Source organism: Amblyomma mixtum, chromosome 3 (assembly GCF_055824585.1).
Source record: "Amblyomma mixtum isolate Tamu chromosome 3, ASM5582458v1, whole genome shotgun sequence".
Lineage (NCBI taxonomy): Eukaryota > Metazoa > Arthropoda > Arachnida > Ixodida > Ixodidae > Amblyomma > Amblyomma mixtum.
Genome location: NC_143014.1, coordinates 250,125,091 through 250,146,928, shown reverse-complemented (window position 1 = coordinate 250,146,928; position 21,838 = coordinate 250,125,091). Strand labels below are relative to the sequence as shown.

The 21,838-nt window shown below is 46.6% G+C and overlaps 1 protein-coding gene across 1 annotated transcript in view; it reads left to right on the top strand.

Moving 5' to 3' along the window:
* The window catches only part of LOC149354307 (uncharacterized), a 30,829-nt gene extending 9,484 nt beyond the window's left edge, over positions 1–21,345 (top strand). The window contains exons 3-9 of the mRNA XM_089577482.1: positions 5,856–6,009; positions 7,904–8,028; positions 11,544–11,686; positions 15,524–15,775; positions 17,236–17,270; positions 20,009–20,136; positions 21,241–21,345. Of these exons, the coding sequence (XP_089433608.1) occupies positions 5,856–6,009; positions 7,904–8,028; positions 11,544–11,686; positions 15,524–15,775; positions 17,236–17,270; positions 20,009–20,136; positions 21,241–21,315 (912 nt within the window). The 3' untranslated portion in view covers positions 21,316–21,345. The remainder of the gene's footprint in view (positions 1–5,855; positions 6,010–7,903; positions 8,029–11,543; positions 11,687–15,523; positions 15,776–17,235; positions 17,271–20,008; positions 20,137–21,240) is intronic.
* The last annotated feature ends 493 nt before the right edge of the window (positions 21,346–21,838 follow it).

Below are 21,838 nucleotides of genomic sequence, written 5' to 3'. Positions count from 1 at the left end.
ACATAGCGGTTTCCTAATGGATACAAGATTTCCCCCGGCCAGGTGCTCGGATTTTCTGCGGTGAAATGCTTGGGGTAAGGGTCCTGGACCAAACACATTGCCTGGTATTGCGCAAAAACGAGATCCATTGCCTCCATGGCACAATATTCCTGCAGTCTGCGATTTCACTCTGACAAGGTTCCGTAAAAAACGAACTCCACAACAATATATAATACAAGAATTTCTTGCACTTGAGGAAAAGTACAGTCCTTTCACAGCTTTTTATGCAGATGGTTCAAAAACAGATGTTAACGTTGGAAGCGCACTGGTACGAGGGAATTGGAGTGAAATGGAGTGCAAAAAGTGGCTTCCACAGTGTGCGACCACCTTCACTGCCGAATGTCATGCCATTTCTGTAGCCATACAAAAAATAGTAAGCGTGAACCTCGCGAGCAGTATTATGCACAGACTCGCTAAGTGTACTTACAACCCTCCAGTCTAGACACGTACACTCTCCGCTGCTTGGTGACATTAAACACAAGATAACAAAAGACATAGCCGAAGAAGAAAACAAAACTTTTCTGGTTACTGAGTCATGTCGAAATAAAAGGCAACGAAAGAGCCGATTTGTGCGCTGTTGAAGCTCGTGGCAAAGAAATAAAGAAGTCGATATGCCCTCTAAGGATTGCATATGAACCTAGTATATCTTAAATTAAGGAAAAAATGAGTCATCTTGGAAGAGCGATGGAATTAACTACACCTAGTAAAGCCAGTTTTAGATGAATGGAAGTCATGTGTGCACCAGGAGCGGTTTAAGGAAGTAATTCTCTGCCAATCACGTATAGGCCACACACACATTATGCACAACTTTATATTGACAAAAGGAGACAAATCTGTTTGAGGAAAATTTGGAGACGAACTAAAAGTTGATCACATTTTATACTCATGCACGAAAGTTGGAAAACTAGGGAAAAAGTATTTTACTCAGTTTTATAATGAACAAATTCATTTACACCGAATGTTACTCTTAGGTGAAGATGCCATTGTTGACACGTTTTGTGTGTTTAGCTTTTTATGCGAAGCAGGTTTTTTCAAGAAACTAAATTTTTACGCACTGCGTTGCTTCATTTCACGATACACCTCTGCCAACTTCCCATTTCTGAGAAGGCGAAGGTTTTTATCTGATTGGTTGGGAGGTTCAACATCCTTGCCCAGCCAAGAATTGCTGCTGAGGCTTCTCGGTCTTCTTTAAAGCTTCTACTATTAGCCAGTTTTAAAATTGTTTCCTCACATTGCTGAGTAATACAAACCAATGTTTTAGTCCCTCTACACCACCGACGATTTTAATATTTATATAAAATTCAGCAAAAAACAATTTCCCTGTACATTGAGTTTGGCGTATGATGGCCTTAGTTGCCTGTGTGCTATAAAACCCAACACAACACAACGCAGCTTCGCTGGCCACTGCATGAGAGTAGTACGCCATCGCCGCCGCCGAACAGCCCGTGCGCATGCTTTCGCATTTACAGCACTTAAGAAATCCTAAGTGCCCTCCGTAATTTTTTAATATGGAGTGTTGATCAATTGGAAATAATTAGTGTAATCGTTTACCTGAAGGACAACTGCTTAGAAAGTAGAAAAGGCAACCAGATGCCACCAGTGGAATCCAAACCCACGACACACCACGGGCTCCAGAGCGCATGTGGGCTCGACCCACCCACGCCTAGCCGAGCGTTGCATTCGGCTGTGTTCATTGAAAAGGAGGTCCTGTTGGCTGAACCGACGCCGAGTGCCTTAACCACGATGCTAGTGCTAGTTTGGCAGATGTAGCGGCCCGCAAAGGTCCACACCATCGGCAGTACAAGAAGATTTTCTTAACAAATCGGATGTGTCCGAAGTGGCTCCACGAGGTTACACAATATAAATATTTAGGGGTAACGCTATGAAGAAAATAATCGCCTATGGAACTCGTCGTCACACCATTACCGATTTCGCCACTCGGTCGATCCGCATCTCAAATCTAGCCTACCACAGTCTTCCACGCCATCTGGAAACTGTTCATCATATAGTCTCCGTCTGAGCGCCGCAAGTTACAAAGAGCTTGCGGTATCGCTTAGGACAAGTGAACAGTCCACACTGCGGCAACGGTGGCTCAATAGAAACAGAACCGCATATTTCGATTTCCACTTACACCCCACCACTCGCTTCCTGCTTCAATTCAAGCAGCATACGGCTCCTTGAGATTTCTTGGCCTGGTTGACGTCCTTGATCCTGACTTCACATTTCTTCCTTACATCTCGTCTGCCTTTTCCCCAGTGCTGAGGTGCCAACGGGAACACTCTTTTGGTTCGCCTACCACATTTAATGGTATAACGTTAAGGCTCCCGTTGAGCGGAAAACCTGGCGTCGGCGGCGTATCGAGAAAAGCCGGTGGTCGACCTGCCACCAAGACCATGTGACATGTGACGTCGTCGCAACTTGCCCACCATGGCAGGTATGGCAACCTGCCCACCGGATTGTGAGGGAAATGCCCACCATGGAAAGTGACAGTTAAACTATTTATTGGTGGAGATAGGGCAAGTGACCTTGCAACGTCATCACAACTTGGCCTCCTTGGCAGGTGGCACTTTCCCTGGGTTTTTCTTTTTTATTCGCAAATTACTTGCAGCGCCACTAGGGCATTACAGCGAGGGGCACAAAACATCAAACAAATCAGAGTTTTGCGGCAAACTACATCTTCTGGTAATACGTTCCAATCGTTTATGGTACGCGGAAAAAAAAGATTGTTTAAACAGATCCGTGAGGCAATGGTATGGACGAATATTCAATTTATGGTCATTTCGAGAAGAAACATAATGCGGTTGCTGTATGTAATTTAAAGCACTGATTCCCGCTTGATTGTGAAAAATATTAAAGAACAATTTAAGTCTCAGATTCCTGCGGCGTCCATTTAAAGGGTACCACCAGAGTTCACGTTTCATATTGGTAGCGCTGAGAAATTGATCAAACTTCCCCGTAAACCGAACAGCAATAGATTGTATACCCTCAATTGCGTAAACATGCACACGATGGAACGGGTCTCACACAGGGCAGGCATACTCTAATATCGGCCGCACATATGCCTGATACGCAGCCTGCTTCACTTCCATAGAGACGTTCTTCAAATTTAGTTGCAAAAAGCTCAGAGCTCTTATCGCCCTACTGGCTCTATGTACGTATATGCGCAGACCACGTTCCATCTTCAGAAAACGTTACACCCCAATAATTAACTCGCTTCATTTTTTATTATTTGATTATCCAGGTTACATCTATTAGAAAGTTTGTTGCGTTTCTTTGTGAAGCTAACTTGAACACGCTTTTTGCTGTTCAGGAACAGAGAATTTCCCCGACACCACTGTTCTATACGGAAGATATCGTCCTGAAACTGTGTGGAACCCGTCTCATTTTTAACAGAATACAAAACACAATCATCGGCATACAGTCGTATTTTAGAGATTTCATTTGAGATATCAGTAACAAACACAAGAAAAAGCAACGGACCCAGAACAGACGCCTAGGGGACGCCAAATGTAACACACAACTCGAGCTAATGCCATTTAATACTACCTTCTGTTTCTTTGAAGTCAAATAATCTGCAATCTATGCGGTAATAGTGTCATCGATGTAAAGACCTAGTTTCTGTAATAGGACCAAGTGCGAGACCGTATTGAAAGCCTTCTGAAATCTAAAAACACAGTCCACCTGACCCTTTCCATCAATAACTAAAGCTATATCATGGTAAAATTCTATTAATTGTATAGTGCATGAAAATCCTCTTCTAAATCTATGCTGGCGAGTGTTTAGAAACTCAATGGAAGAGGGGTGCTGCATTATAATGCCGAATAGAATGCGTGTTCAGGTATTTTACAACATATTAGTGTGAGGGAAACAGGCAGGTAGTTAGACACGTCAGATCTTATCCCGCTTTTGAACACTGGTTCTACATTGCCCACTTTCCATTCATCTGGAAGCTTGCGTGCGCAAAAGATTTGCTATAAATTGCACAAAAATGCTGACTATAGAGCAGTGCTTTAGAACTCTTGGCGATATACCATCTGGACCTTTAGCCTTGGACTCGTCTGTTAGTGAGAAGCGAAAATATTCCTTCAGGTGGAAGAACAAAAGGAGGCATCGGTGGCATTAGTGTAACGAGCGCGAAAAAATCTTTGGGTTGGGACTCACTTCAAAAACGTAGGAAAGTACTGCGTTTAAAATTATTTCATAATATATTTCATTCTAGAACTGGAATAGACAGAACCAAATATATAGCCAACCCTGATTACGTGTCTTTACGTAGAGATCATTCACTTAAAGTTAAAGAATACAGGTGCCGGACTGACCTTTTTAAAATGTCTTTTTTCCCCAAAACGGTTTCGGAATGGAACAAGCTGCCTGAGGAAGTAGTGTCCATATTATCAAATGATTCATTTTCTTCCATGCTGTGACATTTTTTTGTGTATAATTCCGTGTTCTTTCTATCTCATTGTTATCTTTTTTTTTTGTAACCACCTGCACGCGGTGGCATTTGTGTACTTTTTCTTCTACCCCCCCACTGTAATGCCAGCCAATGGCGCTGTGGGTATGATGATAAATAAATAAATAAAGTAATCATTTCTACGTGATTGGGTCTGAACTGTTTTCAGAGAGCAGAAAATGAATTTGAAGAAGTGGTTAAATATCGTAGCTTCTTCACTGTCTGCTGTTACGATCAAACTATCATGATCTATGTGTGGAGGGCTGAGTTTATCATTACTGCAGCGCTTCATAAATTTATAGTTGCAGAGAAAGTCAGACGCCAACTGTTCGAAGTATTTCTTCCGAGCTTCTCTCATTTTCGATTTTAAGAGTTTTGTTAGGTTCTTTAGCTTATGAGAAACGTACTGTGCTTTAGTTCAGCAGTATTGTGAATAAGTCCTCTGTCGTTTGTGAATGACCCACGTAAGATGTCCATTCTTCCAAGGCTTCAGCCTTTTTTTGAAGTTTACTACTTTTGATGCTCGGAACGTACGCACCAGTGAGGCTGTTAATTCTGCCTTTAAACAAACTCCAAATGTCATTAACGCTTGCTTCTTCTGCCGTGCATTCAAATGACAAAAAATGATCTTCTAGTTTCTTTGATGTCGCCATATAGCCTGCTAGTCTATCGAAAAAATAAACCTTCCCAGACTCGCGTATTTCTGTTCGCTGCTTCTCGTGGCCCATGGCAATGAAATTAATTCAAATAAGTTCAATGTAACCGCCACCAGCGCTGCACATGGGTTTACCGGGAGTTCGGGAAGATCAACCTGTGTCTCACAAGCTCCACCGGTGTTGCTCTGAAACAGCCACCTGCCGTGGCAATGGCGCGTCGCTTAACCGCTGCAGCACTGCGCCAGGAGTGGTATGAGGACCCCCGAGATCCATGAATGTAACGTCGTGATGACCAACCAGTTCCACATATATGTGCATGTAGGCAGAACCTAGGGTACAGTAAATAAGTACAGTGCTATCGTATTGTACTCTTCAGCGTAGGTTAAGTGTTATGCAATGGCGAAATAAAGAACAGTGTCTGCGAAGTGATACGCAAAGAGGAGGGGTCCATTAACTCTGTCGCGTCATACCCCTAAGGCGGAGCTTAAGTGTCCACTCAAGTTTTTCTCTGCATCTCACTTGCATCGGGAAGCTTTAGCGCGCCCATGTTGTCAAACTACATCCCATCTAGGAGCTGCTTTTATCTATTGACACATCCGATTTAATGAAAAAAAAAACAAACACAAGCAAATCGAGAAAACTTCACCGGCCTTTTCTTCTGATTGTTTTGCTGCTCATAGCGTTTGACTTCTTTTCTCCGGCGACAGAATCGGCTCAGCGTGGCCCTCTTCTGGCACTCGGCGCTGTTCAACGCCGTCTGCGCCCTGGTGCTTGTCCTGATGCCTTCGGTGCCCTCTGGCCAGGTAGTGCAGGCGACGCCCACGCGCTTCCATCGCTACTGGCTCTTCTTCCTCGACTACGGTGAGCCTGGCGGGAGAGGTTCCTGTTAACCACTTTCCACTCGCACGTAACATACCATGACCATCTCAAATCTGTATCTGAGGGCTGAGGGCTTGACTGACGCTGATATGTGCCCAAAGCGTCAGTGCCCTTGCAAAAGCAAGGGCTTTTCGTTTAGGCTGTCTGGAAGTTTTTCATATCTAATGTGAAATGTGACATCGCCTAGTGGGCGTGCCACATTTCGCTTGAAGTATAATTCTAAACCCATTAACGTGCAGCGCTGTGTGTGTGTGTGCCTTATTTTCTGTCCATGTCTCTGTGCGCTGTTAAGAGCTGTAAGAGGCCGAAACTAACTGGGCCAGCAAAAAACTGTTACCGACAATTTCCCCACTTTGCCATTCGCATGTTCTTTTCGATCATTTTAAGAATTCTGGCCCCACACGCCAGGCCCTGTAAGAAGTTATTTTATAAGCATCATCTTAACGTCATCACCTTGTCCATACTAAACACATTACCCATAGCACTCCTTGGGAAAGCTGACTTTGCGACATTATAATCAAATCATCATCAGGACTTGGTAGGCGCAGCACAGACGCGTTATCGCTAACGGCATCGACAATGCGAAGCGTCCGAGCACACACGCCGCTCCTGCGCATCCTTTATTCCAAAGACTCCGTTTACTCGCATGCTGCCAGCGCCGATTTTCTCGTTTTGCCCGAGACTGTCGCGCGGCGCTGGTACGGAGCCAGGAATCCGCAGCTGCAGCGTCTGATATCTGGGGTCGAATAAAGCGCATCCGCACGTGAGTTGTTCCTGACCGACCGGCGACTTGATCCGGACGCCCATAGCACGAGTAAGACCGCTCCGTGACTTCCTGGATGACGGCAACAGTGCTGGCGAGAAGTTGTAGCCTCAGATGTGAATAAATTAATGAATTCGGTGGCGCATACTGTTGTTGGGGAAATATTCTTTCGCTCATTGTGGGAGGAAATCACGAAGACACACTGGAAGATGTGGAAAAAATTACCGACGATTACGTTACTTCCTAATGCGAAATTTGAGCGCAGCAAATAAGCCGTTTCACCTTTTCGATAGATTGAGGCAAAGAAATCGAGCAACACATGTATGCGCTATCACAGAATTTTTTTTTTTAGCAGACGGAGGACTTCCATCGGTCGTCTCGCTCATGGCTCAGAAAGAAATGGCAGATAATTTCGCAGTGGCGAACGGCAGCGGCAATTTCGGCTCGGGCGGTGCACATATACAGATCCGCCGCCACCGATCTGGCTCTCTGATTGCCACCGCACAGGGGTTGCATTGGAGGAGGAGCGAAGAAAGGAATTAAGTTCGAGCCGGCGCTTTGACAACCGGAGACTCGCAGGAAGAGGGGGGAGGGGGGCGGCGTGTACACCCAGCGGCAAACGATGGGGGCAGAAGCGCGCGCAGCAAGCGGACAACACGATAAAGGGAGGAGGGAAGAGATAGCAGCGACTGACTGATGCCGCTGACGCCGATAGTGAGTCAACCCCAGCTGCGGATGAAAGGGGGGCGGAGCTGGTTACGAGGCCGACGACAACGCCGACGACGACGCGAAACCCAGGAACGGACGCCAAAGAGCTGCGCTCTAAAACGAAACTATCCGCTGTTAGCGAGCGAAGACGCTGCATCCATGGAGTGGTAGTGCAGGGCGGAAGACTGGCCCCCCACACTTCCACAAAGATGAGGAAGGCACTCACTCTGAATAAACCAGTTGGTAGCGAGCGCTTGCCCCGTTGCCTTTCTGCGGTTCCATTTCTTCTGTCTGTTTGCACTACCCCAATTATATGTATGAATTCCGCCCCCGGGGGATAACTATTTTCTCGGCAATATTCTGCTTAAGGCCCTCGCTGACTGCTGCGTCCCTGCTTGCGCGCAGTGTCCCTGGCATCCGTGGTGGTTCCGGCGGCCCTGGTTGTCCTGTCCTTCTGCTGCCTGCTCACTCTGACCGGAAGCCCCATGAGGAGTGTGGTGCCTTCTCGCGAGTCCCTCGCCTACCCCAAGGTGGGCTCTTTCATGCCTCTTTTTCTATTAGTAATTCTGTATATTAGTCTGGCAGCTCATAGACGCCTTTATCATTAGCAATATTGCGTACTCGCTCCCGTACCTAAGACTAAGAAGAGACGAGGTGGAAAGAGTCGACACCATCATCAGAATGGCTTATAAAGCAGCCATGGGCCTGGCTCTCTCGACTCCCAAAGAGGAGCTACTCAAACTCCGGGTCCACAATGAGGAACTCAAGGAAGCATAACAAACTGCCCAGATAAGGCGCCTGTCTAGAACTCCCGCCGGCAGAATACTCGACAGGCTGGGTATTGAAGGTGAACCCTTACAAGATCTCCCCCAAGTTATCCCAAGCAACATCCGAAGGAGGATCACCGCCAAATCTCTCCTCCGAAATATGAACTCTCATGCGCACCAAGGCCGAAGAGAAGCAAGTGCGAAGAGCCTGCACAAGACCCTGAGCCGGCTGCAGGGTGTCCTCTACGTCGTCGACGCCGCAGAAGACGCGGAGAACCAACACAAGTACTCTGTATGCGGAGTAACACACCCCGGTAATCTACCTGCAAGACTGGCTATGACGGAGACGGCTTCCACCTCTAGACCGCTAGTCCAGGAGGAGGTGGCCATCGCCTTTACAGAAGCTACTACCATAGAAGCGACTCGAAGTTGGCAACCAATAACTTCGCTAGAGGTAGTGTCTCCGGTCCCGCCGCGCAAATACTCACAGAAATAAGAGACTATCGTTTCTTGAGAGACATTGAACTCATATGGACTCCAGCTCACGCGGGGAACCCGGGAAATGAGGCTGGCCACCAACACGCTCGAGAATTAGCCGGCCTCAAAATTCTTTCTCAGCCTAAACATCTTTGTTGCCCTATTGTCCCGAAATTCCCATCCCGAATACTCAACAACAAGCCTCACACGAATAAGCCGTTGCTCTTGCGGTTTGTAGAAAATGCCAAGTTCTGAACATACTGAATGAAATGAAGTGTGTTTTCCAAGACACGAACCGCTACCACCGTGGTACTCTCTCCCTACAATGTGTGACGTCACACTAACACGCTTTCGGAGAACCTGTACACCACATGAGCATATAATACAAGAATATCTCGCACTGCAACAAAAATACAGAAATTATACTGCATTTTATACTGATGGGTCAAAAACTCATGCTGATGTTGGAAGCGCAGTAATACAAGGAAAAAATGAAAATGTAGTACGACTGCCCCTTTGTGCTGCAGTTTTCATCGCTGACTGTTGTGCCATTTGTGTCGCGGTACTGAAAATAACAAATGACAACATCAAAAACAGCATCATTTATACAGATTCACTGAGCGTCCTTACTGCATTAAGCTAAAAAAATGCCACGGAGCCACTGATAGGAAGCATCATACACAATATTTCATTTTCATTCAGAATTTATTTAAGACAACGAAGAGGTTGTCCAGGGTGACGTGGCAAAAGGCATAGATTGCCTGACGAGGCCACGCCACCCGGATGACAGGCGGCACCACTGGCTACAAAAATCAAGAGCATTACATAATAGAACACACATTCAATATTTTTTACACAATATATGACATCCTTACAAAACACTGGCTTTCGGCGGAAAAACAAACAGCATACTTTAGAAACACAATTCGACCATAGCAATATTTACAAAACATACACTAGTGGTAGGTATACGTTCAGTTTTCATCTTTAAGGTTCATTTATGAGCATTGCTTTAATTAACATTTTGTATTTACGTATAGAGGGAGTGCTGCGTGCAGTACCCAGAATAATAGGGCATTGATTAATTAAGTCAGGAATTTGCCATCCTAACCTCTGAAAACCGTAATTTGTGCGTACACGAGGTGTTTCCATACACTGTTTCCGAAGTTCATATGTGATAAGTTTAGTGTGATAGGTGGTTTCGAAGGTTATTTTGTCTAGTTTGTACTGGCGTAATATTTCCAGACATAGTTTGTATGTGTGCAGTTTACTTATTTCTAGTATTCCATAAGACCTAAACAAAGGCCGGCAGCTGTGCAATAACTGTAATTTCCCAATAGCTCGTAATGCCCGCTTTTGAATTGCAAGGAGGGAATCTCGATTCGTCTGTGTCGTCGTTAACCATACAAGGGAACAGTAGCTTAAAAGGGAATGTATTAATGAATAGTATATTTGCCGCCTTATGGACGCCGGGAGATAATATCTCAATTTGTTTAAAATGCCAACCGCCCTACAAAGATCACTGCGAAGCTGATCAACATGCGAGTTCCAAGAGATTTTCTTGAAGCAGAACACCTAGAAAACGAATTTGCGAGCACTATTTTAGCTGAGCGTAGTGAAGGTTGTCATAAAAACATGCTATAAAATTCTGCTGGGTTCACAGTCACGTTGGCATTAGGGAAAAAGAGAGCAGACATGTGTGCTGCACAAGCCAGAACCACGGAAATAAAGCATGCGAACTTGCCACCTAGAGATTACATGAAGTTATTATGTAGCGAACTAAGAGCCAAGTGGCAGGCTTCCTGGCAAAATCAAGGAAGCAACAAGCTGCATTCTGTAAAGTCCATTTTAGAAGAATGGAAATCATTCCGCCGTAAAGAGCGTTTTATCGAAGTAATTTTATGTCGGTTACGCATAGGTCACACACGCATCACTCATAGCTTCTTATTAACAAAAAAAAAGGCAAACCTGTGCAGAAATGTGTTGTGATGAGCTCACAGTTAATCACATTTTAATCTCTTGTTTGCATCTCGAAGAACTGAGAAAAAAGTTTTTACTGTAATTTACAATGAACACATTACATTTCATCCCGTATTGCTTTTAGGCGACCTTGCACTCGTCGATTTTTCTCGTTATTAAGTTTCTGAAGAAAGCCAATGTTTTAAATCTAACATCACGACATCTATACACTTAATATAACAGACCATCTAACCTTGCGTTTGGCGCATGATAACCACAGTTGCTTATGCGCCATAAAACCTCATATAACTAACTTTACAACTTTATCCTGACAAAAAACTGCAGAGCTGTGGTCACCATAAACCACATTTTGTCCGTGCCTTAAAGCCGAGATACGAAGGAAAAAGTATTTCTCATAATTTTAAGAACGTGTCCCGTTTCACCCTCGGTTACTCATTGGAGAAAAATGTCTCGTTTACATTCCCTGTGTTTTTACATTTCTAAAGGAAGAAAAGCTTCTCAACAAATTCTGATATTAAATAATTTCTTTCTCTCGATGAAGTCACATTAACCTCGTGTTTGGAGCATGATGACCTTAGTTGCCTATGTGCCATAAATTCCAACACACGTTAAACCCCCCCCCCCCCCCCCTCGACTGCCCATAGAAGCTGCCAGCATTCATCTATTAGTTGTTCTTCTAAGATAACCTGGACAACATGAATAACATATTATCCTGCACCTATACAGTGTGCGCTTACGAAGATGCGGGTGATTTTTACTGTTATCTCCCCCCCCCCCCTCCCCTCTCCTCGCTTGCTCATTTTTCGACGCTGCGTCTGCAGGAGACCAAATCGGAAGACATCACCCTGCGTCCGTACAGATGGGTCTACCACGATTCCGGCCGGACCACGCCTCGAGAGACTGGCGTCGGCAGGAAGCCACTCTCTCTGATTTTCGACGACGGTGTTCGCTATCCGCCGCCCAGGTAAGCGCGCTGCCGGACAAAGCAAGGCTATTTTATGGTCGTAAATTTACGCTACAAGATCTCTCCCGGTTTGGTGATCGTCTTCTCTGGAGTGAAATGCTTGAGGAAAGCTTCTTGAACCAAATAGTTTTACGATTGTGCAAAGCAACAGTTTGGTCCAAGATAGTTTCCCAAGCATTTCACCCGAGAAAAGCCGAGCCGGGGGAATCTTGTACCCATTCGAAAACCGGCGGATACCCAGCGGCCCTGGGGATCGAATCCAGCACCTCTCGAATATTAGGCATATTCTCTAGACAACTCTGCCAAAACGATTTTACCTCTGAACGCTAGGTCGTTGCTCCTCCACATGCGACACTTCTAAAAAAGTGGTAGGGTTTTAACGCCGTTAAACAGAGTAGAAGTGCGAAACCATGTATTTAGCCTGTTTGGCTCATCGTTTTGCTTTACTGGACTGTCGGCACGTCTGGCGACCGTATTACTCAGGTTAAGCTGTGATCGAGAATATAAGACCTTATAAGACCAAAACTCGAATATGCCGCCATCATTTGGGACCCGCATGCAAAAAAAGACATAAGAGAATTAGAAAAAATACAGAGGCACGCAGTACGTTTTATATATAATAAGTACAACAGAACTGATTCTCCATATTCGTTAATGGCAGCAAATGATATTAAACCTCTCCACGTCAGACGCAAGATAGCCCGCCTATCCTTTCTTCACCAACTAATCCATGGAAAACTAGGCATCTCTCCAGCCCCTATGTGCAGTTTTCTGAAACTCGCAGAACTCGTCGCCATCATAATCACTTTTTAGCACCATACTTCGCTCATACTAACGCTTTTAAATTTTCTTTTTTTCCCGAGAACTATTGACGAATGAAACGCCCTGCCTCTACATGTGATATCGGCTGTTGATTTTGACAACGCACTTTGTGAGCTGTTTTAGATTGTATATGCGCTACACTGTTGCGTGAATGTGTTTTTCTGGCCTCCCTGCCTGGACCCAAATGAGGGTCTGTACTATTGTGAAAATAAAATAAATAAAATAAATAAATAAGCCGATATTATCTGTTTTCGCCGCAGACGGAGGTTGATTTAGAGGACGATATGCAGTGCACAGCGCGAGAGCGCTGCACTTAATGCGAGGCGTGATCGGCTGCGGCGACAGCATAGTGCTCTCGTACAGTGGCCAGAAAAGCTGGTCTGTTCGCGCTGCCGTTGGTTAGGAGCCAAGTCGCGGTAATACTTTTATTTCTGCACCCTCAAAATCAGGGGCGCCACGAGATTCTTGGTTGGATTTTACGCTGTGAAGTAGTGCTTTTGCGCTAAAAACGTTTTCTGGTAGCACTGCCTTGTAATATGAAAACACGTAGAACGTGAATAATCTCCCTCATTTTGCGACCGCTCTACCATTTTGAGTAAAGTATGTCACATATAAAGGTGAATGCCCCTAGCCTTCAATCCAGGGAGGCTCGTGAGCTGCGACCCGTGAAGCGAACTCCTAACTTGAGGAACAAAAACTGCTTTAATGCAAGCAACCAAAAAGGTAGCAAAATCACAGCTTTCTTGCAGATCGTGACAAACACCGCTAACCTGCGACTGGATACACAAGAGGCGAATGGGTAAGCGCCAACAATTCAATGCAAATAATTGCACGCGCGAAAGCGTGAAATGGGTGAACATAAATGATAGGCTGTCCAAAGGGGCAGCAAAAGGACAAGGCAAACGCCGCCACGGCGAGGCACCAAAGCAAAGGTCTTCTCGTTGAGGAAATGACAGAAAGACACACTTCCTAGTACACTTGCACAAGATTTCGTTCCTTCGAAAAGGGACACACACTGGAGGAACGTTTGAAGTATCCCCTGTCCAACGCTCACACCCCGACCCAAAACAAGCAGCAGGAGATGCTTGCTCGCGGCTTATCTAGGCGCCGGTCGGGTCATGTGCATGCTCTACGCGCTACCATCAGAGGGCTTGCCCGACATGCGCAGTCCGAGTGCATCCGGCTGCGCCCGGCCGTACCGGAACACCGCCAATCGCGTGGATTCATCGTGCGCATCCTCACGCGCCGGGGAGTGGCCAAAGGCCCCAAAAAGGAATCGTTAAATTATACCTCCGAATAAATATACAATTTGGATTTCGTTTTCGCATAAGTGCGCGTTGTAAATTTCTGCATTCGGTTGTTTTCGAATACATGTTTATAACAGTTATGTGGTTGTAGGTTAATTGAACAGTATTTTGTGTACTTCAAAACAAACAAAAATGATCTCGTGTCCCCGTGGCATCTAATATGCAGTATTTGCGACTCCTGTTCATGTTCATGTAGAAATGGCATTTCAATTTCGAGCATTTCAAGTACTGTAAAGTGCACAATTTCATCGGCGCTGGAGTGTTGGCGCTTCGAAACTTCAAAATACCTTCACTTTTGCTACTACTTTGAACCGAAACCTAAATAAACTCTGCTTCTATCAACTGACCGGATTTTACTTTTATGCAAACGAGTTCGTTCACATCGATAAGGCGGTTGTCTTTTAAAAGCTTTCCTTTAGAGCGGTGCCAGTCCCGAGTTAACAGTTTTAGACTCGCGTATACCATCTACGGCCGCCACTTGCCACCACCGCCACCGCCAGCAGTCGCCTCGCAAGCGCAGATAAACATGAGGCGCGCCAGGTACACCCGCAGCTGGCCTGCATGTGGCCAGTCGGTGCCATATGCGCATGAGCATCAGCGGCCGGCGTTGGCGGTGAGCTGTATACGATATATTAAAATTCTGAAAGCTGCGCGGACAAGCCTGCGCGTCCTGCAGAGCATGCTTTGCCACATAGGTAACCTTTGAGGAGAAGCGTCATTCAAAATTCCACAAGTGCGCTTTTTCGCATAACAATGTTGCCCAAAACAAGATGGCTGACCATGCGTTTCCAGCTGAAACAAAGCAAGAAAGACTAGTTTTTTGTTTGATTCTTCCAAAATACGTGTCTTACATTCTATCCACACCTATAGCGCCTGTCCTGTACTTCACGTTGTTTCTTTATTGCGAAGTCTGCCATCTTGTTTTTGGCAGCATAGTTATGTGAAAAAGCGCACTTGCGGAATTTTGAATATCGCCTATTGAACGGGCGACATCGTCCGCTGTGTTCCCGCTCAAATAAATGTTGTACCCCGAAGAACACAATCTAGCTAAAAAGACTCCGCGGCGGCTCAGTGGTTCTAGTCCTCGGCTGCTGACGCGAAAGACGCGGGTCCGGTCCCGGCCGTGGTGGTCGATTTTCAATGAAAGCGAAATGCTAGACCCGTGTACAGTGCGATATCGGTGCATTTTAAAGAACCCCAGGTGGCCTAAATTATCCAGAGCCCTCCACTGCGGCGTCACTCATAGCCATAGTGTCTTTGAGACGTTATACATAAAACCGAACCGCAAAGCTCAAGCCCAGGTCATGCACCTGAGCTTGTGATGTGTGATGTGATGTGTGGGGAGGGTAAAGGGGGCCGACACTACGTCAGCCATCAACTTGCCTTTGTCGGCCTCCTAGGCATCTGTACTTGCCTGAATAAAATACGTTGAGTTTGATTAGTGCTGGATATTGAACTATGCGTACCCATAGATTGCCGCATCATTCAGCAGTCATAGCGAACACTGCGCGTTATAGCGATACTGCGTGGCGGAGTCCGCACGTTCGCGAGATTCAGTACTGACCGTGTCGCCGGCGCGGGATAATGAACGGGGAGGCACCGATGTGTTGCGGTAATCAGATATGGCGCCAGAGACAGGAGTTTCACGACGGATTTCACCTGAACGTATCTGTAGTCTCCCCCATTCCCCCTCTGCTCTCCCTTACAGGTACACGTTCAACCGTAGCTCGGGGTCGGGCAGCACAAGCCTAACCCGAGCGGGACCCTCTCAGAGCCGCGACGGCGTGCTACCAGGATGCTCGGGTACGGGCCGGCTAACGCGTGGCGCTTCCAGCGATGACTTTGACGATGACGACGGCCTGGATAGCTTCGCCAGCGTCACGTTTGACGACAGCGCCGAGTGTGCCGCCACTGGCCATCTCAGTCATCACACTGAGGCTAACCTCTTCAGAAAAGCCAGGTGGGACGGCGGAGCTTTGTGCTCAGTCTTCTTGACACGTTGTTCGGCTGTGACGCCTTTCATCGAAATGAAAAAAAAAAAAAAACTGTTCTTCGTATTCGAAGCGTGAGCACAAAGTGCGGACTATGTAGACAACTTAGTAGGCTTGAGACGGCTTATAGCAATAAGTACGGGACCTCTAAGGCCCGCAAGGGAAAATGCTCTCGGGAAATCGTCATTGTTATTTTCCAGTGGGTTTATTTTGGTAATTGAAATAGTGGACCAAGTGATCTTACTAATGGAGTTAGTTTAAAGCGTAGGCCAGTGCAACTCAGTGCGTGCCAGTACACAGAATTCGAACGCACACGAATGCGCCCATTCACGGCGTTGTCGCCAGACTGTCTGTCCGACTACTACGGAGCTCCATGTGAGTCGCTCGATATTGCGATGCGAATTGATCAAGCGCGTTGTGACAGTTACGCAAGCATGTGTCTGTGATAACACAAGCGCAGTTTCGCTTACACATGCGCGTCTGAATGACAGCATTCCTTTTAGGGTCAAGCGCGCGTCGGAAAAGCTGTTTTGACGCAACTTTTCATACCTGGAGGAGAGCAATCGGTTTGATGCACTCGTGTCCACATGAGCAACTGCGTACGTTTGGTGTTGTTTTCCACATTAGAGCACACAACATAGAGGAATGCGCTGCCATCATACGACTGACAAGTGTCAACATTATGCTTCAAGGCAATGCTTGAGACAACGCTATAGAGGGTGTGCTTATGCAGTCACCTTCAAGTTTTGCCATCACATGTGCTTCTATTTCCCTTGTGAGCCAGTCGCGGTTACTGCCCATCACAGTCCATTCTTTATACGCTGGACCGCAGGGGTTTGTCATCTTTGCAGTCGTTGTAGTGCTCCGTTTTTTGCTTTAGCTGGTATGATGGGCGACACGGGGGCAGGTTTAGACGCTGCGTATTAACGTCGTGACTAGACTTTTTTTTTGCGATAGCATTAGGAGCCCCATGGAGCCGAAATTCGACGTCGCTCATAGAATTCGCCCATTGGCTGGAGGTACGTGACGTCACCAGTTCGGAGCATTCCCATTGGCTGGAGGAAAGTGACGTCACCACACGAGAGCAATCCTATTGACTAGAAGGACGTGACTTCATCAGGCCGGATGTGACGTCACTTCAGATAAAAGCATCAACAGCTGTTAATGCTACCGCATTCCCAACTCTTAGTGGAATTAGGTGCCCTAATGGTTTTTTCCTTTCGCCTATCAACGAGTTGCTTTCATGCGCTAGGGGGTCAGCCAGATGAGTGGCCGCTCTACTGAAGTATACCGATACCACGTCTAAGGCTGTCGTTTGTAATGTCTCTTTCATGCGGCTTTATAAGGTGCAATATTAGGAGTTTTGGGCCTGCCAATAGTTGCAGCAAGAAAACATGCCTGCTTTCTTATATTTTGTTACCCATTTCAGTGGCATCGAAGCCCGGAGGGTGCCCAGCGCCAGAGGTAAGCAACGACCTGCTCTTTGAAGAACTATCCCAAAGCGATTCTTCGGAGCTAGGTGGCTGAAGGCAATAATACAACGCTGCTGCTTTTCTATTGCAACTAAGGGATTTGTAAGAAATTTGTGATTATCCCTGTGGCATCACGATTGTAGGACGTCCTCGCTCCCCATTTTAGGGCCGTGTGCCTGAGCGGCAGTTGCCTATTGATTTAAAGACGTCAAAACAACACAAAAGTGTGACTAAATTCCCCGCCTTCACTTTTATGTGTAGATATGAGGGGGAATGCGGCCATATTCACTCATTTTGCAGCCGCCGATGTTCATGCATCAAAACATGACGCTTAGCCCTTTGACATGCTATGTGCACAAATTGCGTTCAAAGCGAACTCGCGGCTTTTTCTGACAGTGGGCTGCACCTAGCAGTAATTTCTTTGTTTCTGGCGGATTTCGCATCTTTGATCTCTCAAACAAGCTGATTTATGTCGTGCAGCGAACGCAGTCAATATTTCGCGAAAAAGTGAGCTGTGTAGCACGTCGTCCGCCACTTCAGTGCAGACATATTTTGCCACCTATAGTAACATTTTTTTTTCCCAAATTCCAAACGTAATATGCATCTTCGAAGTCGAAATTATTTCCACGATCTTTCGAGTCATTATAAGTCGCGGCATTTCGACGTTGCTATTTTTGTCAATTATGATTCCTTGTACGAAATATTGCATATCCCTGCAAAAAATCAACCGCTAGTATACTGCTCAGGAAAACCAATAAATTCTCTTTCTTAAGGCCTGAATATACTGTTTAGCCGGAAAAATTTCTTATCGATTGAAACACAGTGGCGTGTCGAAAGGTTAGAGGGACCTAAACAGGCACATTAAAAAATTCCTATTCTATCTTCTTGTCGAAAGCAGAAGTAATTGTGAAATGCATAACAGAAAAGGCATAGCGCATAATGGCACGGCTCAGGCTGCGGTTACCGCACTCGAGCTTTGAAGCCTCCGTCATCAGGCACTTTTCTCAGCTTTTCATAGCGAGCGAGAGCGCGCTGGGCTAAATTTCGATAGTCTCTGCCTGGCTGTCATCCTGCGAGCTCGTCACAGAGGAGCGACGGCCTGTTGAGCTGCTCGACTTCGGCGAAGCTCTTTACCGTCGCCCGCCGGGCTTGTGAATGAGAACTGCAGTCTGTTGGGACGTGCGTTCTAGCACCTTGGAGAAAAGCCGGGACTTCGGGATCAGACATTAGACGTCGTTTATTGCATGAAGCTCCCCTCAGTCCACAAAACACTCTACCAAATAAGCATTCAAAACAATGCGCGCCCAACACAATCAGGTCCACGCCCTGGGGTGGAGTCCAAAAGCCCCCTCCAGGATTCTTCCTCGCCCCTACAGCGAGCTATCAGTCGCGCACAAAAGCGCACAAAAACTGTTGTACAGTCAGCGTCAAAAGTAAATGGAAGGCGACTTTGTAAAAAAAAATGTAATTTCTTTAAATCTGAGGCATAATGGTTCATGTTTTTTTGGTGCACAGTGCAATTCGCACAATCACAATTAGTCTGCATATATGTATTCAAGGATGCATGAATTGAGTGGGCAATGATTAAATTTTTTCGTTAATATTTCCTTCCATTTACTTTTGACGGTACGTGTACGAATAAAATTTCAATAAAAAATCGTAGTTTCTATATGTTCTCTCATTGGCATACGGAGGTCCGTACCGCCTCCCAGAACCAATCTCTGGGACCGCCACTGCTATACAGCCTGTGTACATTTTAACGCGTGCCATATTTTTAGCCAGAGCCGACCAAAAACCTCATGTTTGGCACTCTTTGGCCTCAGATGCCCTTGCGCCACAAACTCCTAGTATCATCATCTTGTCGTAAGTCCGGCCGTGTGTCCACGTTTTAACTGCACAGGTACAGTCTTAGAAGTATACAGCCCAAGGGGTCTGCTTCTGAGCCCTGCAGCGCGGCTCCTCTTCCCTACTCGGGGACCCTAACCCCACGAAGGCGGCAAGAACTTAAGTCCTCAACCCACTCAAGCTTAGTACTGTCAAATGTGCTAAGGAGCCCCGCTGCACGGCTTGGAAGCAGACCCATTGGGCGGTACTTTTGGCAAAGACTGTACCTTGACTTCGGCTGATCTGTGTGGCATGTTTGATATATGTTATGTGCATCCCGTGCTTCAAATCAAGACAAACCAGTCTCCCTATGTACAGTTCCGTTTTTGGTCTTTCCATGAGCACCTAGAGATGAGTCTTTGCAGGACATCTGATTCCAAGTACAGTACCACGTTCACGAACGTCAGCGATGCATTCATTACACACTTCCACAGTCCTCTTGTTGCTTCATACGTTATATTCGCGTAGTGCTTTATGCGTCACATTATAGCCGCTGTCCTCTTGATGTTCGTGGCAGGTCTTTATTATCTTGCATGACATTTCAATGATACCTGCACTTATCTAAGTGCGGTATTTCACGTCGCTGTATCGGTAATGGTCCCTTCCCAATAACGTTTTATCCCATCAAGCCCGATTTTTCAACTCTGAATTCGAATTAGTTTGCTGTTTCCTTCCCAACGATTTCCCAGTTGTACCCCGCTTTGACTATCTGCAAAAAGTACATCCGCGTACACTAAACCTGGATGACATTGGGCTTTACTAGTCCTTATCGACTACACTCTAAACCCAGCTCGGCTCACTTCTAGCATGCGCTCCAGTGTGACCTCATTCTTTTCGCGTACGCAGGGCCCGAAGGCGAGCGGCCCCCGCAGCTGCGCCGCGTGGCTGCGGTGAACCGCGGCGAGGACTCCCTGGCTAACCTCACCAACCTCGAGCTGATCGCCAGACAGTGGATGACGTCCGCCATGCTGCGGGTGTGGATGCTGTTTTTTTATTTTCCTCTGCGAGAGCTCCTTGCGATTGAGTACTCTCCACCCACTGGCTGGCGTGGCTCGTGCCGGGTTCGTATGTTACGCACGCACGCGAACGCTCAAAGGGACCATGAAACGATATTTATATGAACGATCGGTGTTCCATATCACTCGTCACTGCAGCGCAAAAATATCAGTTGGATTCATTATGACCATCAACATCGTTTCAGGGTCCCTTTAAACACACTGAAGGTAATCGCGTGCGAGTTAAAAGTATGCAACTGAAACTGTGGCCCACGGAAGCGGGTGAAGCTGTCGCGTAACGAACGTGAACGTGTTAAGAGACCGTCACCCACAACCGGCGCGCGTACTGCAATATTTCAGCGGAGCATGCGAGAGGTGTCTGCAAGGGGGAATTTAGCATCCAATACGTACAATGGAACGAACGTTGAGTGTGGATGGCGGTGCCCACAGCGATATATTTTGGGCCCGCGTGGGCGAACGTAGGCGCCGAGGCTCATGCATCGCGCTGCCTCCTATGCTCTTTTTCGCGGCACTGTCGTCCTGACTGCAATCGCACGCTAGGTGAGCATCAACGCGACGACACGAGGCGAGGTGGCTTCAGCTAGGTTCGCTACGCTTGGCAAGGAATGTCAGGCGCATGCACCAGGCAATACGTCTGGGACCGAAGCCCCCAGTCGATGTAGGCGAGTCAGAACTTCCAGAAATAGTTGTAATCGGGAACACTTATTCGAATTGGCCTTCAAATGATTCCAATTGCTTTTGCAAGTTCCAACTGACCATTTCTGATGGAGTTATGTCAGGCGTGTGCCAGAGGTCTGTATGTTTGCCCGGGCTTTCAGTGGAGTCGCGGCGTACTACTAGCGCTATAGAGTACCGCTAGGTGCTATAGGCAGCCGAAACCGAAACAAGCAGCGATTGCACTAGTTCCGTTATAAGTCGCGTTTTGTTCTCTTCAGCAAAACAGAATATTGCTCGGTCAGTATTTACACATGGCCGCTAAGTATCGAAACTTGGTCACAAGTCACGCCGGCTCCTTTCGAGTGGTCGATTCACGCTTTCCTCTTCTGCCGTTTGCCCCCGCAGAGAATTTGGAGGAGCTCCGAGAGGTCCGCGTCCCGAAGGCATGCTCGCCAGGATCACAGCGTGCCACGAGACTAGGAGGTGTGTTGCGAATAAACATTTTTTTGGCGAGTGGTCATTTTTTACTGCAACAATGATGGCTGGCAAGTTGCATTGCTTGCAGGAGTACAAGAAAAAGAACTGATGGTGCATTTGCGTAATGTGACACTAGTTTCAGCATCTGTATTTATGGCGATCGTGTTACGCAAAGTTATACCGTTTACAGAGAGCAGTTCGGTCTGTCCACGAGCATCTGTGCGCAGTGCGAACAGCTGCTGCACAGCTTGTGTACGAATGTCGAGTGAGTCTTAAACACGGCTGTGGTACGGATGTCATTCGTTTGATTGGTTTAATATGTAGCGGAAAAATAGACTCGCTTAGTACATATGGTGTTTAATATGGAGCACTTAGCGAGAACAGAATGTTAATGTGTTGCGCTGCGAAACAGATAAACATCTAAAAAAAATTTGCGGGGGGCTTAGCTTTGGTTAAGCCTGTTAGGTTGCGAAAGCAGGTGTTTCATACTGCATATGCAGCGCCTCTAGTGGGAAGCGGCCGCCGT